Source organism: Aphelocoma coerulescens, chromosome 3 (assembly GCF_041296385.1).
Source record: "Aphelocoma coerulescens isolate FSJ_1873_10779 chromosome 3, UR_Acoe_1.0, whole genome shotgun sequence".
Lineage (NCBI taxonomy): Eukaryota > Metazoa > Chordata > Aves > Passeriformes > Corvidae > Aphelocoma > Aphelocoma coerulescens.
Genome location: NC_091016.1, coordinates 68,794,526 through 68,812,984, shown reverse-complemented (window position 1 = coordinate 68,812,984; position 18,459 = coordinate 68,794,526). Strand labels below are relative to the sequence as shown.

At 46.3% G+C, this 18,459-nt stretch overlaps 1 protein-coding gene across 1 annotated transcript; it reads right to left on the bottom strand.

The window, feature by feature from the left end:
• Positions 1 to 1,315: 1,315 nt before the first annotated feature.
• LOC138108299 (pantetheinase-like) lies at positions 1,316 to 18,226 on the bottom strand. The gene is given in 9 exon segments (XM_069010750.1): positions 1,316 to 1,619; positions 1,621 to 1,737; positions 2,116 to 2,286; positions 4,546 to 4,919; positions 6,075 to 6,366; positions 7,809 to 8,001; positions 9,765 to 9,895; positions 9,992 to 10,233; positions 18,147 to 18,226. Coding segments are annotated over 8 exon segments (1,557 nt in total). The 5' UTR covers positions 10,205 to 10,233; positions 18,147 to 18,226; the 3' UTR covers positions 1,316 to 1,553.
• Positions 18,227 to 18,459: the final 233 nt, after the last annotated feature.

The following is an 18,459-nucleotide window of genomic DNA, read 5'->3' as shown; positions in this document are numbered from 1 at the left end:
ATACGTGCCTGTGCACAATGTAAAGGCAAACTTATCTAGAGCTCCGCCTGCTTTCCACCCCTCTCTCCTCCCACTCCACTCTTCCCACGCCTGTACTGCCCCTGCCCCCATCCCTGCTACTGCCCGAAGGTGGGGGTTACCTGAGCGCTTACTCTGTGAAACAGGATGCGATTTGCTGCTAAATGAGCTCAGCTGCAGAGGGTCTCTGTCGTCAGAGTTGGGTCCTGCTTCTTTTCTTGTGCTTAGGGAGAGCGTGAGGAAGACCGGTGCGCATTCCAAGGGTTAAGCCTGCCCTGGAGAAGGCTGTGTGAAAGGTCACTCCGGCAGCCACGCAATCACTGCCGAGCACTGAGCGCATGCGAGCAGGAGTCGGGAAGTCAGAAGGCGCTCGCTTCTGGCAACAGCGCTTCCTTGTGTGACTTAAGCCGTAACAGGACACCTTTTCTAGGGCGCAGATATAAATTTAAAGATACGGTGCTTTTCCTGCCCAAACTGTAGAAGGTTTCCCAGTACTTCTACTATGTGAATTGCAGAGGGTTTCCGTTTGATACTTCTACTTTGTATTTCAAACATTCCCTTTCTTAAAAAACAGAAAGAGATGGATTTTGCCTCCTACAAGTCTTTATTTTTTTTCTGATTTTTTTGGTCAGATTAAATGCAAACAGTGTTTGTAATTCAAAACAAACCTGCAGATCAAACAACAGAATTAGGCACGGATAGAAATCTCAGCTGGGACACACAATGTAATCCAGTCCACTTGCCTAAGAAGTACAGTCTGCCCTGCCCACATCCGCACACGTGCCAGCGTGTCCCACCTGTTCCAGCTGTTTCCAGCTGTTCCCTCGCCTCACCCAACACCTGCCAGCACAGTCCCAACCCTCCCTCGCACTGCTATGAGCAACCATTCAATGGGAAGACAGACATGCTCCTGAAAAATTCCCTGTTTTGAGCATTTTTGATACAAACAGTTATCAACAATTCTGCGCTAGGGAAATTTTCCACACCCTAAAAATGTGACCAGAAAGATTTAAGTAGACTCCTCCAGCTGTGAGTTAGGCCAGGGTGTGGTAACACCCTGCTACAGTGTGCTGAGCTGAAGGACTATTTCTTGAAGGAACAAGTTTTTGAGGCTTGTTTTCTTTTCCAAAGGAAATAAGAATCCTCAAAGGTTCTGTTAATCTCCTGTTTACAAAAGTGTGTGTTCAGAAGTGGGGTGGGAACAGTGTTGTGGAAATGGCTTCTAATATTCCACCAAACATTTCAAATAATTAAAGGCTGGTTTTTACTGGGGCACAATCCACTGAATTCACAGCACTAAAGTCAGAGGAATTTATTTTCTATGGTTCCCAGTATTAAGGCCAAGCTTATGCTGACCAAAGCTATCATATAAAAACACATACACAAGAGTCCAGTGGAATATTTCTTTTTGCTGCAGAATCAAGTCAATAAATCAATGTGCAGTGACTATGCTGTTAGATAAGGCAACTTGAGAAATAGAATGCCATTATAATATGAACATTAGTATTAATTACCATTGTTAGTAATAATTACCATTATTTGAGGTTAATTAGCATTACAGAAACAAGCAGATGAAGTCTTAAAGAATCTGCAGTGAAATCATGATGAAGCTTGATGTGTGTGTGGAGGGTCCTTTTCATACCACCTCCCAAAGAGTGTTACACTCAAAACTGGCTTTGATGTAGTAGCCCGACTTCTCAGACGTCCATCAGTTAGCACCTGGTTATGAAAAAGGAAAATAAGCAGGAGCATCATCACAGCAGCACTACTGCATGGCAAACACAAAATCCTATCTTCATTAACGTTGATCTAGTTGAGAGAGCTCCAGTCTCAACTGGAGCTAGCAGGACACCTGAGAAGAACTACATTTCTGTGCTGAGGGAGATCTTGTTCTAGAGGATTTGGGGGAAGAGGGAAGAAGAGAATTGCCAAGGTGGACTTACTGTATGAATACAAGCAGGAAAATCAGGCAGAAATAAAGCTGCCTTGAACTCAAGGCAGAGGACAGAGGACACTGATAACAACTAAGTTGCTCCTGTGTCTTGTAGTGGCTTTCTGACCACTGATGTCTGACAAATCACAAGGGTGTCCCATTACCTCGAACTCCCCGGGGGCCAGCTGCACCCCGCTGTACAGCACTTCTGGGAAGACGTAGCTGGTGCCAAACGTGCCACTGAGGGAGAACATCTCAAACTTGGTCTGAGCCGTCTCCACGGGCTGCCCACACGTGCTCAGGTTTGTGCTCAGGCACTTGAGCAGCGTGCAGATCTGCGGGGAGGAGGAGACAACAATGTATTTAGCAAGAAACACTGGTAGGAAAGCCTTGTGTTATCAAAGCTAATGTGTGTCAGAGCAGGTGAGAGTCACAGGATCTTTTTCGTAATCCTTAGGCAACTTCTTTTCAGTTGTAGCTTATTTTTTCAGCCTTTGATCTGATTGGGGGTATCCCAGACCTGCATTGCCTTAGTTTTATTATTTTATAAATACATTGTCTCTGATATAAGTGCAGCCAGAGCACCTTATTTCATCTCTGAAGCCCAATCCTGTCTCTTCCACTAATTCTTCCAATTGCCAGTTACCGTATTTGAAGGTTTCTTTCCCACATGTCTTAGTAAGATGCGTTTGTGAATGGAAATTTTAGGCAAGTGAAACAAAATCCTCCACAAGTACAAGTGTACACCCAGGCCCTCTTACTGATATTTGTACATGTTGCTAATGACACTTCATTAGATGGCCTCTTAGTTCATGGGAAGTCTGAATTAGATGTTCTGTGTCCAAATCCTAGTTCATATAGGCTAAGGAGATGAAGTTAGCATCTTTTGTTACAGTTTTGTGTTAGTAGTTGCAGTCCACAGAGCAAAGTAGGAATCAAAATGCTGTTTCCCTTTTGTCCTGAGAGTTAATTATCCAGCTGATAAATGTTTATGGTCTTCATGAGAAAATATGAAATAGGGCTAGCACTCCTTTGTTTCAGGAGTGATTTGAAGGATGTTGGCTGGTTTTGCTGATAGGTGACGGAGTTTTTTAGTTGTCTGGTATTGGGGGATAGAAGCATATTTGCAAAAAATCAAAAGTATTATTCATCAGCAAATACAGTTTTGTGTTGAAATGCAAATAAGCAGAGAAATAAGGAATATATTCTGAGGAAATGAAAAAATACTGAGGGAAAAAGGAAGAGTAGAAATTCCTGTATTCTCTAGAACTTTCAATACTGGCAGAGACTATCTGGCAACTTCCACAACTGCTGAAATAAATTTTACAACTAAGCTCACCAAGAACTGAATTTATTCAAGCTACCTTCCTAAAAGCATTAGATGAGCTGTTTGCTGGATAACACCTTGTCTCATATCCTGGAGTCTGAACCAGCTGATACACAAAGGCCATGCTGACAGACAGAAGTAACTAAAAAAAAGTATAATCTGCTGGCACAATAACTTAATTATGAAGGCAAAGGATGTTTTCAAATATGGCTTTAAGCAAATACAACCAGGATGTAACTCACTGTCTTCCCAAATATTTGATTAAAAGAGAGGAAGAGAGGATATTTCCACTAAAAGCCATAAGCCATTTAAGTAAGCTTCATTGCTATGATTTGGATAATGACAAAAAATTAACATCTCTGTGACTCTAACTTATCAGAGCATCTCGTAAAGATAGCTATGATCAACTGATTTTTAACAGTAACTCTTTGATGAAGATGCAGTGAGACCCCATCTGGAGTACTGTGCCCAGACTCCTCAGTACAAGAAAGACAAGGAGCTACTGGAGAGTGTCCAGCAGAGGCCACAAAGATGATGAAGAGTCTGGAGCATCTCTCTTATGAGGAGAGACTGCAGTAACTGGGCCTGTTAAGTCTAGAGAAGACTGAGAGGGGACCTCATCAATACATACAAATATCTCAAAGGTGTGTGCCAAGAGGATGGTGCCAGACTCTTTTCAGTGGTGCCCAGCAACAGGGTGAGGAGCAATGGCCATAAAAACATAAGAAGTTTCACCTCAACATGAGGAAGAACTTTTTTACATTTAGGGTGGCAGAGCACTGGAACAGGCTGCTCAGCGAGGTCTTGGATCCTCCCTCTCCGGAGACACTCAAAACCCACGCAGATGTGTTTCTATGTAATCTGCTCTAGGTGATCTTGCCCTGGCAGGGGGATTGGACTATGTGATCTTCAGATGTCCCTTTCAACCCTAACTATTCTCTGATTCTGTGATACAGAGGAGATTCAGAACATCTACTGCAGATATTCACAGAAGAGAACTTAAATTTAGCCGATATTGCACACCCCCAAAAATAGTGAGTGCACTCTGGACATTTAAAAGACATTCAGAGACCTCTCCACTGCATTTGTTGGATTTGAAGGTAAATAGGCTTGGAAGTTTTAGCAGCTTCTTTCCATTACTAACAAACAGGGCACTAGGACTCCAGTGTAGAAGAGGGTCATTGTCTTCTCTTTTTCCATCACAGAGCTGAAGGTTTCTCCCTGTAAATAAGCTTCCTAAAGTAAGTAACCCCCTCCAAAGAATTACCTGCAGATAGTACTGTCCTTCAACAACATGAAGGCCATCAAAAGCACCCAGCACATAAACTTCATCATCTCTTTTCTCTGCCATCTTGTAGCTCAAGTGACAGCAGAGGTCTTTTTGGCAGAGAGTGAGATTCCCCCCAGGCTTAGTGAGCTCAGTGAAAGTAAAGGGGTCTTCAAAGATGATTCCTGTGAATTCATGGTCATTCTCTGAGAATCTTTCAACACTCAAAGCATATGAGTTCCAGCTGACAGCAGGCGGGGAGGCAGGAGAAAGACGAGGGTGTGCATCCAGTTGGGCAATGAGCAGGTGACCATCTTCAGTTTTCATGTTGTAGGAGTATGCTCTGGCTCCAGCTGGTGCATAAATGCCACTCCCTGAGGAGAGCGCAATAGTCAGTCCAGGAAGAATTAAAAAAATCATGTTGTCCTTCTAAGTGGCTCTACTGATAGCTTATCCACTATTCTACACAGATGACAGTAATTTTAGTCTCATCAAAGGTGACCATTAGCAACTTAGTACACAGAGCTCATGTTTTGGCAAAGAATAGCATTTATTCCCTTAGATGAGGTCTGCTCAGTATAGCCAAAGGCAGAGAATGTTTGGTCATTTTTGTTATGTTATGATTATATTTGTGGCCTCCTCAGTTTTCTTTTCTCCTGTATGCAATAGAGTTGATAATTCCTTTTTTCTTGGCTGATTGATGTGAAAGGACCATCTACTGATTGAGATGATCCAAAACACAACACAGGCAAGTATCACAGGCCTGTCCTGGTGAACAGAAGGAGAGAGCAATTGTCCAGGCCGCTTTACACTGGCTGAGAACTCCTCCCCACATGGGTGATTCACATCTGAGCAGTACCAAGCAACAGAGGGAAATCAAAGGTCTGTCATACCCATCACTGCAGAAGCCTGGCAGGCATTTCAAATGAGAAGTCCCAAGACAGTGCTGTGGTTGCACATCTCAGTGAAGATACTGCTCTAACTGAAATATACTATTCTGTAAGCTGAGTCTAAAAAATCAATGCTACATTCTAAAATGAAGATGTGGACTTCTTAGCAGCGTTACTACAACAGGCCTGAACATGTGTTTTTAATGGTTTTCCATAACAGTGTTAACTATAGCTATACAAATAGGTCTTTCATCTGGCCAGAATAAATCCAACCCTGTATATGGTTTATGAGTATGTTTACAGTTTGGCATTCACTCATAGACTTAGAAGTGGAGAGAAAAAGATCCTTAAAAGCCTCAAAAATTTCTCTTCAGGTATAAGGGCAGTAACCTACTACTTGTTTAGAGCCATTAAAAGAAAGGATAATCCTAAGAAGCTAGGGCAAAGAAAACAGTACAAGTTTTGCTATGTCTTGTATGAATCCAATAGGAACGAGATCCATCAGGTTTAAAATTTGGTGACTAGACTCTTCACCTTCCAGATAAATACATTATATTCCTCTGCAAAATCACTTTGTAGAACAGGAAATAAGAGATTCATGGTTATAAAGATTTCTCGACAGAATGAAAATTAAATTACCTGTCATTGCCAAGCTGGTGTTGTGAGTATTGGCAGCTAAGACATTGACACGCATGCCCATAGCCCAGGCAGAGTGAAACTCAACTGCAGTCAGAAAGGGCAGGACATTCATCCATGCTGTTGGGAAGAGCACAGTGTCCACCTGCATCTTGCTCACCAGGACCACGGCAGGCTCATAGAAAAGGATGTCAAAGCAAGTGAAAATGCCAAACTTCCCAAAAGGAGTCTCAAAGGTGACAGCTTCTGGTTCTTTTGGGTAATTAAACTGACTTTCTCCCATAAAAAGATTATACTGTAGGGGAAGGAAAATAGAGAAACCAGTTAGAGGCACTTACTAACCATATGTCTTGGAGTCATTCTCTAAAGCTGTTCAGAATGACTAGAGAAAATTTTTGACCTGTGTTGGAAGCCCTCACAGGCAGGAGATCAGGCTAAAATTGTATGATCATAGTACCCAAAATACGGAACACATATTACATATTGCCCTGGCATCCAGTTAGGAAAGCAGCCAGCTGCCTTCAGGTCTGTTGGTGTCATCTGCGTAAGAATAATCTCTCCACTCCCCCCACCCAGTTTATACTTCTGGTGACCCAAATGCAACTAGAAGAGAAATAGTAATGTAAGAGAAGCATGGGGGATCTGGTGCCAAGAGACAAAGTTGGTGACCTTGGTGTGGAGATGCCCAGAAGCACTGGAAGTGCAGAGCACCAGCATGAAGCACAAGGCAGTACTGGGGACACTGCAGAGTAGAAAACAAAGGCTGTGCTGATGGGGAAAAGGCAGATGATCTCAGCCAGCAGAAAAACTGAAGTTTGTGACATTCTCCATTCTCAGCTTTCCAACATTTTCCTTCTTCCTTCACATACATGTTTACTAAGAGTCCTTTATCCATGTCCAGATGGTTTGGAAGTAAACATGGACACCAAGCCAGAAAAGAAGTTCAAGTTTACTTAACTGGTAATTCAGCACCTGGGCCATGGCAGGCTGGGGGACAGACTTGTATTATCAGTGTTTCATTCACCCAGTTTGCTCACAAATAGCTATCTTGGCATCGTCTCTGAACAACCAGATGAAATGCTGGGCCCAAAGTGCATTAAATAAACTGTCTTCACTCTAGCCACATTGGCATGTTATCTGGCACACGATTCATAAACAGCTTTGATGGAACTTGCAGGTAGACACTTAATACTGAAAGAAGAACTGTCATTGGGTGCAAATGTTTCAATGTCTTTACCTCTTTTTACACCTATCTTAGGTCCATCGTTTTGTCCAAATAATTCCCATTGTGCAAAAACTGTGCCAAAACAGCATAAAGAAAAAAAGGTCCTGCCTCTCTGAAATCAGGCTACTCATCTATGATGAAATACAGATGAACATTTTGAAACCCTGGAACACGAAGTGGTAGCCTGGTAAAAAGCTGGCACTGAAAACTGAAGCTGCTCAAGCAGCAGAATTTCCAGCAGTAGTGAGTTAATGAACTGAGGAACTCAATCAAAACCATATGCCCCTAAATTGCACCAGAGCAATCATTTTTCATTCCAGTCTGTTCTGAGCAACATGACAGCAAACACAAATTTGGCATCAATGTTTCATAGCAAGAGAGATATTCTTTTAAATTATAAAGAGAAGCAAAACTCTGGCAGGGGACAATGACTGGCATCTAATTCTCTTCCCAAATTGACACATTTTGGAAGTAGTGGGAAATTAGTTCCTGTCTCTCCAAGGCCACTTTACCTTGTGGTAACGAGCCACCAGTTTCCCCTGTGGGTCAAAGACAACATCTGTATTGTAGTGGTAGCGACCGTCACTGGGGCATTTGGGATCACTGGAGTTACAGGGCTTCTTGTCCCCCATATTCGCAACCACATAGATGGAGTTATTTCTGGCCATGCAGCTGAGTCGTTCCTGCACTGGTGCTGGACCAAATCTAATGATTTTAGGGAAGGAGAAAAAAAAATTAACAAAATTTGTGCTGTCAGTAGTGTCCATCTCCGGCGTGCCTGAGGTCACACCAGCAGCACCTCCAACCCCGCAGCCACGGCAGGGTAGGCAGATAGACAGAATTGCTGCAGTGCTTCCTCAGATTGGTTCCTGCACCCTGGGGTAGGTCCTGGAGACCTTCCATTGGCCTCTGCAGGGACATGCCTGACAGTCCCCTCCAGCACCTGGAACATGCTCTGCAGTAAACAGATAAACCTCATGCTGGGCAAGGGCAGGAGAGAGATCTCTGGGCAGAGGAAGACACTAGCTTGGTGTCACACAAGCGAATATTTTAGCATCAGGCATACTGACACCTGAGGACTGCAGCTCTGGGCCCTTAGCACGCTAAGCAGAGTTGAGCTGTGGAATAGTGCAGATGCTATGGTCACGGCAATTCAGCAATTCATCTCCTCCCATGGACAGGAGCACACAGACCTGTAACCATGACATGAAGAGCAGTGGGCTATTAATTTCAAGATATGTCAGGGTCTATGTGTCAGAAACTGGCAGCACCTCTGAAGCATCCATACCAGGCCATAAAGGGAGCAGCCATCCCCCTCTGTAGTGTTGCAATGCCCATGGCTTTGCAAGGTGTGCGTGGGCCGCACAAGGAGCACCACCATGCAAGATACACATACAGCACCAAGGAATAAGGCATGCCAGACACCGATGGCAAGTGTTATAGTCCCAAAAGCCACTAATGAAACCCCTGATTTGGAGCAAAGGAGGCATGCAGATCACCTCTGCAAAACCTGTGTGATGCACTAGAATAAAGACCTGCTTAGACACACTGCCACCCCACACTCCACCTTCAGTGAAAGATGGTATATTTTAGCTACTTATAGCTCAGAAAAAGGTTGCACATCCTGCGCTACTCCCCATTGTGACTCTTCTTCTTGGAAGCACTGAGTTATTATATCCTCACAGATACAATAACATGCTCTAAGCTCCTCCTCCTCAAGCAGGTACGGAAAGCTGTGGTGGAAAGGGCAGACCACGGCTGTAATTCCATGGCTGAACAGTTATTACTTGCTGTAGAAGTCTAAAGTCCAGTGCTCAGCTATAGGTTGGTTTGTCACTGCTGGCATATGCTGCTTGAAAGACAGATCATGTTCTACAGCATAGAGACTCTAGCAGTTCAGACTTTATCTTGCCTTAATTGTGGAAAACCAAGATTAAAAGTTTCTGTGTTGTTATCATTTAGAAGTTTGGACTTTAACTACTGACCTCATCACCTCTTATTATCTGCTCAGAAACTAGTTCTTGGCTGCCCACAAAAATGGTCTGTATGCTTTTGTTTCAACATGTCATTTGTAAAGGACAAACAAACCAAAAAACCAAAGAAATACTAGTGTTAATAATTTACGGTCAGTTCTATTCAAAATAGTGTGGAAAAACCAAAAGCAGAATGAGAAGCAGGATATTCTGGCATTGAAAAAAGACATTTACTCAACTTTTAGTAACCCAAGTTCTGTATGTTGTTTGAATTTCTCCTTAAAGTGTCTAATTAAAAAAAAAAAATCCTTAATGTTTCCCTCATCAATTAGTCATGGACATGCTATATATTTAACCATGTAACTACCTTCATACTCAATTTTAATTAAAACTTACGTCAGAGGCATTAGCAGTTCTCAGTCATTTAGTGTGAGCTGCTCAAGACTCCAGGAGATAACAGTTTGAAATCACATAAAGCACTGCAGAAGGAATCACCTTGAGGGGTCAGTGCAGGGAATCCAATTCACCACCGGATCAGGGATATCCTCCAGGTAAGGGTAGATGGATTCTCTTGTGAATCGCCAGCCATAGATGCCATCTTCAGGAGTCACAATGATGTGGGCACCCTGTCACAACAGGCTCCGTTAAAAGGGCACAGACAACCAGGAGGGTCAGCAGGAGCAGAAAAACACGGATGGACAACCCTCACGGCACCCCCATACCTTCTGGGCAGCTTCCTTGATGGCCCTTTCCAAGACATCCATGTTTTTGTTCATCAGGGCCAAAGCATCGTCGGGGGAAATGGGCTCCGCGGTGGGATCAGGCAGGATGACGGCGTGCTCGTAGACGGCTGCGATGAAGGTGTCGGAGGCAAGGGCCTGAAGGGCTGTGAGTGCAAGCACCACAGCAGGCAGGAGAGCCTGGGAAGGGAGCATGGCTGGAACCTCCCAGCTCCTGCAGTGCTCTGGACAAACAGTGCAAAAGGAATATGCACAGAAAAGAGAAAGGGGACAAAGTTTACTTTGAGAGAGGGAGGAATGAACTGCAGGTCTGTTAAAGCACTGTCCTGGGTTGAGGTGTATTCTATTACCATCCTCATGAGCTGTTGAAATCAGGTGGGGCAGTGTCTTCCTTGCCTCCTCCCCCCAGACTATCTTTCTGTTAATGGCCCATCATTGTCCTGCTGCATGACTCAGAGATAACTCCCTCCGGACTATCTTCTGTTAACGAGCCTAATCAACACCTGGCCTCATGACTCATTACCCCATTGTGAGATGCTCCACCCAGAGGGAGGAACCAAGCATCCCATCATGGATATAACTGGGACTCTGAGCATCAAAGGGACTCCACTGGATTTCCAGAGGACAGGAGCTACACAGCCACCGCTGGATTTTCTGAGGAAGAGCAGACCCCTTCTACTACAGGATCACCACTTCAGAGGATTGCAGCCACCATTCCACCAGACTGCTACCACTACCCTGCCTAATAGGGACTCAGGTTGTATCTTGACTCTGTCAGTATTTTCTTTTACTTTCTTTTCCTTTACTTTAATTTCCATTAAATTGTTATTCTGACTTGGTGCCTCTCACTGGTTTGTTTTCAAACTAGCACATAATTTGGCGCCCAACGTGGGGCCTGCTCTGAGAGAAAGTCAGAATTACAATCTTGTATTAACAGAAACCTATTCACCATGGTGCTCAGCTTGTCTGCATGGGTTCTGTATCTTGCTCTCTATATTTTTCCTCACATGGGGAACTACCTGCCTGTTGTGTTACTCCTGTTAAAACCAGGGACTGGTATGAGAATTGCTTTATTGGTTTATTATGTCTATAGCATAATAACCTGCGAGGCAATGAATACCATTCGGAATATACACTCAGTTTTGTTTGGCTTTCCTAGTCTGGGCTCCTCTGTCTGGGATCTCTTCAACAATCGCACCCAGCCCCTGGTGGGAGGAGTAGAGAGTGGTTTCTTCCAGCCTTTCAGGCCAGGCACAGCAGTTTTTGAAAATATTGAGTTCCCTCTGGATGTTAAGGATGGTATAATCTTCTTGTCAGTTCTATTCTCTTTTTTCTCCATGGCCTGCACTGTGTACACCATGCTTAGAAACAGAACGCTACTTAGTGTGGTGCAACGTCTGCTTGAGGAGGAGGTAAAAAGGAGCAAAGCAGCAAATACCATGTCTACACAGACTGCCACACAGAAAGGAACCAAAAGCAAAGCAACCGCACCCATCTCTACGCAGACTGTCACAAAGGAGAAAGGAAGCAAAAGCAAAGCAACCGCATCCATCTCTACGCAGACTGACACAGAGGAGAAAGAAACCAAACGCAAAGCAACCGCATCCATCTCTACGCAGACTGTCACAGAGGAGAAAGAAACCAAATGCAAAGCAACAGCGTCCATCTCTACGCAGACTGACACAGAGGAGAAAGAAACCAAATGCAAAGCAACAGCGTCCATCTCTACGCAGACTGACACAGAGGAGAAAGAAACCAAATGCAAAGCAACAGCGTCCATCTCTACACAGACTATCACAGAGGAGAAAGGAACCAAATACAAAACAACAGCGTCCATGACTACGCAGACTGACTCAGAGGAGAAAGGAACCAAAAGCACTGTCAGCGTCCCCATGCAAGCCACCACTGAACCAGAACAGCCCAAACCGATTGCAGTTGCCCCCGTGCAGAAGAAGAAATCAAAAAGCAAGTCAGTCCGCATAGTGACTGATGAGGATGCAGCAGGACCTTCACATCCAGCAGAAGAGGCAGAGCCAGAGATCATCACTCGGTCACTATCCCTGGGTGAGCTGCGTGACCTGCGGAGGGAATTCACACGCCAGACAAACGAGTCCATCCTGACCTGGCTGCTCCGCATTTGGGATGCTGCAGCCAATGACACCATTCTGGACGGAAGTGAGGCCAGGCAGCTGGGATCTCTGTCCCGGGATGTGGTCATTGACCAGGGGATCGGGAGAACCCAAGAAACTCTCAGCCTCTGGCGGCGACTGCTTACAAGTGTCAGGGACAGGTACCTTTGTAAAGAAGACCTCCAGGTGCACCAAGGGAAATGGAGCACAATGGAACAAGGTATCCGGTGCCTGAGGGAATTGGCTGTGCTGGAGATCATTTTCTCAGAAGACGAGAGATTTCCTAAGAGCCCAGATGGTGTCCAGTGCACGTCACAGATGTGGTTGAGGTTCGCACGCCTTGGACCAGAGATATACTCCCGTTACCTGGCAACGCTGCAATGGAGGGAAGGCGAGGACAGGGTGGGCGTCTTGGTGAACAAACTGAGGATTTACGAGGACACCGTCACAGCCCCGTTTCGCACCCATGTCTCATCCGTGGAAACAAGTCTTTCAGCTGAGCAAGTCCGGAGTTTGATTGAAGAAGGCCATCAGAAATTGAAAAAGGAACTTAAGGAAGAGATTTACCAGATCTCGCCAGAACCAACAAGAGTCTCTGCCATTAGGAGCCGGCGTCCCCCAACCAGAGAGAGAGGATACACCCCACGAGGTAATCTCTGGTTTTTCCTTCAGGAACATGGAGAAGACATGAGTAAGTGGCATGGAAAACCCACCTCCTCCTTAGCAGCCAGGGTACGTGAACTAAAAAGAGGGACAACTACCACAAGAAGCGCATCTAGAGTCAACATTGCTCCGGTCTCTCACACACAGAGCTCCAGACGATACCAGAATGATAGTATGACTGATCCTCTTGAAGGGACCTCAGGAACATATTCACCGGAAGGGAGCAACATGCACCAGAACCAGGAATAGAGGGGCCCTGCCTCTAGCCAGGTAGAGGAAAGGGATAATCGGGTCTTTTGGACTGTGTGGGTCCGATGGCCTGGCACAGCTGACCCACAAAAATACACGGCTTTGGTTGACACAGGTGCTCAATGTACTCTGATGCCATCAAGGTATGTGGGGGCAGAACCCATTTCCATTTGTGGGGTGACAGGAGGATCCCAGCAGCTGACTGTACTGGAAGCTGAAGTGAGTTTAACTGGGAACGAGTGGCAGAAACACCCCATCGTGACTGGCCCGGAGGCCCCGTGCATTCTCGGCATAGACTATCTCAGAAATGGATATTTCAAGGACCCAAAAGGACATCGTTGGGCTTTTGGGATAGCTGCTGTGGAGACAGAAGATATCAGACAACTGAGTACATTGCCTGGCCTCTCAGATGACCCATCTGCCGTGGGACTGCTAAGAGTTGAAGAACAACAGGTACCAATTGCCACAGCAACAGTACACCGTCGGCAATACCGCACAGACAGAGACTCTGTGGTTCCCGTCCATGAGATGATTCGTAAACTGGAGAGCCAAGGGGTGGTCAGCAAGGCCCATTCACCTTTCAACAGCCCTATATGGCCAGTGCGTAAGTCCAACGGAGAATGGAGACTGACGGTGGATTACCGTGGCCTGAATGAAGTCACACCACCGTTGAGTGCTGCTGTGCCGGATATGTTGGAACTTCAGTACGAGCTGGAGTCCAAAGCAGCGAAGTGGTACTCCACTATTGACATTGCCAATGCCTTCTTCTCCATTCCTTTGGCAGCAGAATGCAGGCCCCAGTTTGCTTTCACTTGGAGGGGTGTGCAATACACCTGGAACCGACTGCCCCAGGGGTGGAAGCACAGTCCCACCATTTGCCATGGACTGATCCAGACTGCACTGGAAAAGGGTGAGGCCCCAGAACATCTGCAATACATCGACGACATCATCGTGTGGGGAAACACAGCAAAGGAAGTATTTGAGAAAGGAGAGAAAATCATCCAGATTCTCCTGGAAGCTGGCTTTGCCATCAAAAGGAGCAAAGTCAAGGGACCTGCCCAAGAGATCCAGTTCCTGGGAGTAAAGTGGCAAGATGGACGACGTCAGATTCCCACCGAGGTCGTCAACAAGATCACTGCGATGTCTCCACCGACCAGCAAGAAGGAAACACAAGCTTTCCTAGGCACCATAGGTTTTTGGAGAATGCACATTCCTGAGTACAGCCAGATCGTGAGCCCTCTCTACCTGGTTACCCGCAAGAAGAACGATTTCCACTGGGGCCCCGAACAGCAGCAAGCCTTCACCCAGATCAAACAGGAAATCGCTCATGCGGTAGCCCTTGGCCCAGTCAGGACAGGACCAGAGGTGAAGAATGTGCTCTACTCTGCAGCCGGGAGCCATGGTCTGTCCTGGAGCCTCTGGCAGAAGGTGCCTGGTGAGACTCGTGGCCGACCACTGGGATTCTGGAGCCGAAGCTACAGAGGATCTGAAGCTAACTACACTCCCACAGAGAAGGAAATCTTGGCCGCCTATGAAGGAGTCCAAGCTGCCTCGGAGGTAATCGGCACAGAGGCACAACTCCTCCTGGCACCCCGACTACCAGTGCTGGGGTGGATGTTCAAGGGAAAGGTTCCTTCCACGCATCACGCCACTGACACCACATGGAGCAAATGGATTGCTCTCATCACACAGCGTGCCCGTATTGGAAACCCGAATCGCCCTGGGATTCTGGAAATTATAACAAACTGGCCTGAAGGTGAGACGTTTGGATTATCTTCTGAAGAAGAGGAAGAGCAAGTGACTCGTGCTGAGGAAGCCCCACCATATAATGAGCTACCGGAGACTGAAAGACGTTATGCCCTCTTCACTGATGGTTCCTGCCGAATTGTAGGCACTAACAGGAAGTGGAAAGCTGCAGTATGGAGCCCCACACGGCAAGTTGCACAAGCTACCGAGGGACAAGGTGGATTGAGTCAGGTTGCAGAGCTTAAAGCCGTCCAGCTGGCTTTGGATATTGCTGAACGAGAGAAGTGGCCGAGGCTCTATCTCTACACCGACTCGTGGATGGTAGCTAATGCTCTGTGGGGATGGCTGGTTCGCTGGAGAAAAGCCAACTGGCAGCGCAGAGGGAAACCCATCTGGGCCGCTGAGATTTGGCAGGACATCGCTGCCCGAGTAGAGAAGCTGGCCGTGAAGGTTCGACACGTGGATGCGCACGTACCCAAGAGTCGGGCTAATGAAGAACATCGCAACAACGAGCAGGTGGACCGAGCTGCCAAGGTGAAAGTATCACAGGTGGATCTGGACTGGCAGCACAAGGGAGAATTATTCCTAGCTCGTTGGGCCCATGATGCCTCTGGTCATCAGGGGAGAGATGCAACATACCAATGGGCCCGTGACCGAGGGGTGGACCTTACCATGGACAGCATTTCACAGGTCATCCACAGTTGTGAGACCTGTGCTGCAATCAAACAGGCCAAGCGGGTGAAGCCTCTGTGGTATGGTGGACGATGGTCAAAGTACAGGTATGGGGAAGCCTGGCAAGTTGATTACATCACCCTTCCCCAAACTCGCCAAGGCAAGCGCTACGTGTTGACCATGGTTGAAGCAACCACTGGATGGCTGGAGACCTACCCTGTGCCTCATGCTACAGCCCGGAACACCATCTTGGGCCTGGAAAAGCAAGTCCTGTGGAGACATGGCACCCCGGACAGGATCGAGTCAGACAACGGGACTCATTTTAAGAACAGCCTCATCAACACCTGGGCCAGAGAACACGGTATCGAATGGATATATCATATTCCTTATCATGCACCAGCTGCCGGAAAAGTTGAACGCTGCAATGGACTACTTAAAACCACCCTAAAGGCACTTGGTGGGGGGACCTTCAAAAATTGGGAAGTGAACTTAGCGAAGGCTACCTGGATGGTCAATACCCGAGGGTCCATCAATCGAGCTGGTCCTGCCGAGTCTGAACCCTTGCACACAGTGGATGGAGATGGAGTCCCTGTGGTACACCTGAGAGGTATTTTAGGAAAGACTGTTTGGATTAATCCCACCTCAGGCAAAGGCAAACCCATCCGTGGGATTGCCTTTGCTCAAGGACCTGGTTGCACTTGGTGGGTAATGCAAAAAGATGGGGAAACCCGTTGTGTACCACAGGGAGACCTAATCTTAGGTGAGAACGGTGTGTAGGGTTTCATTGTATATATATATATATGTATGTGTGTCTAGAGTTTAAGAAGGTATTGATTTGGGATGATGTAGATGGTAATAGAATAAGGGGTGGATAATGTCCTGGGTTGAGGTGTATTCTATTACCATCCTCATGAGCTGTTGAAATCAGGTGGGGCAGTGTCTTCCTTGCCTCCTCCCCCCAGACTATCTTTCTGTTAATGGCCCATCATTGTCCTGCTGCATGACTCAGAGATAACTCCCTCCGGACTATCTTCTGTTAACGAGCCTAATCAACACCTGGCCTCATGACTCATTACCCCATTGTGAGATGCTCCACCCAGAGGGAGGAACCAAGCATCCCATCATGGATATAACTGGGACTCTGAGCATCAAAGGGACTCCACTGGATTTCCAGAGGACAGGAGCTACACAGCCACCGCTGGATTTTCTGAGGAAGAGCAGACCCCTTCTACTACAGGATCACCACTTCAGAGGATTGCAGCCACCATTCCACCAGACTGCTACCACTACCCTGCCTAATAGGGACTCAGGTTGTATCTTGACTCTGTCAGTATTTTCTTTTACTTTCTTTTCCTTTACTTTAATTTCCATTAAATTGTTATTCTGACTTGGTGCCTCTCACTGGTTTGTTTTCAAACTAGCACAAGCACTGCATTGGAACCAAGTGTGACATATAGGAAAGTATTGCAGTACACAGTAAATAATTTAATAGGTCTGATTAATCACTATGAGCAAGTTCACTTTGGCCGCTTTGAGACAGTTTACTCCACTGCTATCCTGCAGAGGACCTAGCATGACAGAGCTCAAGGGTGTCTTAAAAAACTTCTTTATTTTAGTATCTTCATATTCCTCAATTCCTGTGCTAGGTGTCAGTATGTGCAGCTTGCTTCTGAGTTTCTTTAGACCAAAGAAATTGCATTAGCATCTCACTGTACCTAGATGTCATACACTCAACACCCCAGCAACAGAACTGTCCCTTGAGTTAATCCCAGTGTCTCTCCCAGTCATTTCTGTTTAGCTGTGCATCACTTTCCAACAGCCTTCCACCAGAAAATATTAATCTGGACAGAATTTTTCCTCTGAAATAAGGCATGGAAGTACCTCATTGCCTGGCTCTCGCTAGCCTGAAGCACAAGAGCAGGCTATTTCACCAGGTGCAGTAGCATGCCTGCTCCTCTGCACACCTTTCCTGTCCCCACGAATATGCTCTGTATTGAGAGGCCTTCCCTTTTAATCTTCAACTCTTTTCAAATCCATTTCTGGCTGAGACATTTTCCATTTTTTGACTTCCTTGTATTTGCAGTATTCTCATTTGGAAAAGGCTATCTGAGCAGCAGGAAGCAGAACAGGCTGGCTGCTTTCAGCTACAGCAGACTGTCACTGGAGAGCTGATTCAGAAAAGACAGACCTGAGGATGAATGCAGATACCACAGTGGTCTCTCACAGAGTACTGCTGACTGAGAGTTTCAACCATTCGGAACATTGATTTCTATCAATGGTGATGTTCACCCCGAAGTACTTCTCCACACACATTACTAGATACAGCATGCTCAGTCAGTACAATGAATACAAGCCTTTTAAAGGCTGCACTAGAGATTTCAGTGACACTTGAACTAATGGAGCTTTGAAGCATTCCTCCCTCCCTGCCTAACTTTTTTTACCAAATCAAACATAGGTTGAATCACATCAATCACAATCAGTGGTTAATATCGACGTGCAGGAAAAGTAGCAAATGCTGCCTGGTTTAGCACTGGTGAGGACACCAGCCAGAAAGGTGACTGCCTTGCCAGGGATGAGCAGAAATAGTTACAAATGCAGTTCCAGGGGAATGCCCCACAAAATCCGAGTCCCACTGCTGGGACAAGGCGCAGGGGAGTTGTCCCTCTTTGCCTCTGTACCAGCAAGCACCGCTGCCTCCTTCCTGCAGAGCTGGGAGCTCGCCCAGGAACAAGGAACTGACACCAGTTCACCAAACAAATCCACTGAACGAACTGAAGAAAACTGCACTGGTCCGGGTTATACGTGCCTGTGCACAATGTAAAGGCAAACTTATCTAGAGCTCCGCCTGCTTTCCACTCCTCTCTCCTCCCACTCCACTCTTCCCACGCCTGTACTGCCCCTGCCCCCATCCCTGCTACTGCCCGAAGGTGGGGGTTACCTGAGCGCTTACTCTGTGAAACAGGATGCGATTTGCTGCTAAATGAGCTCAGC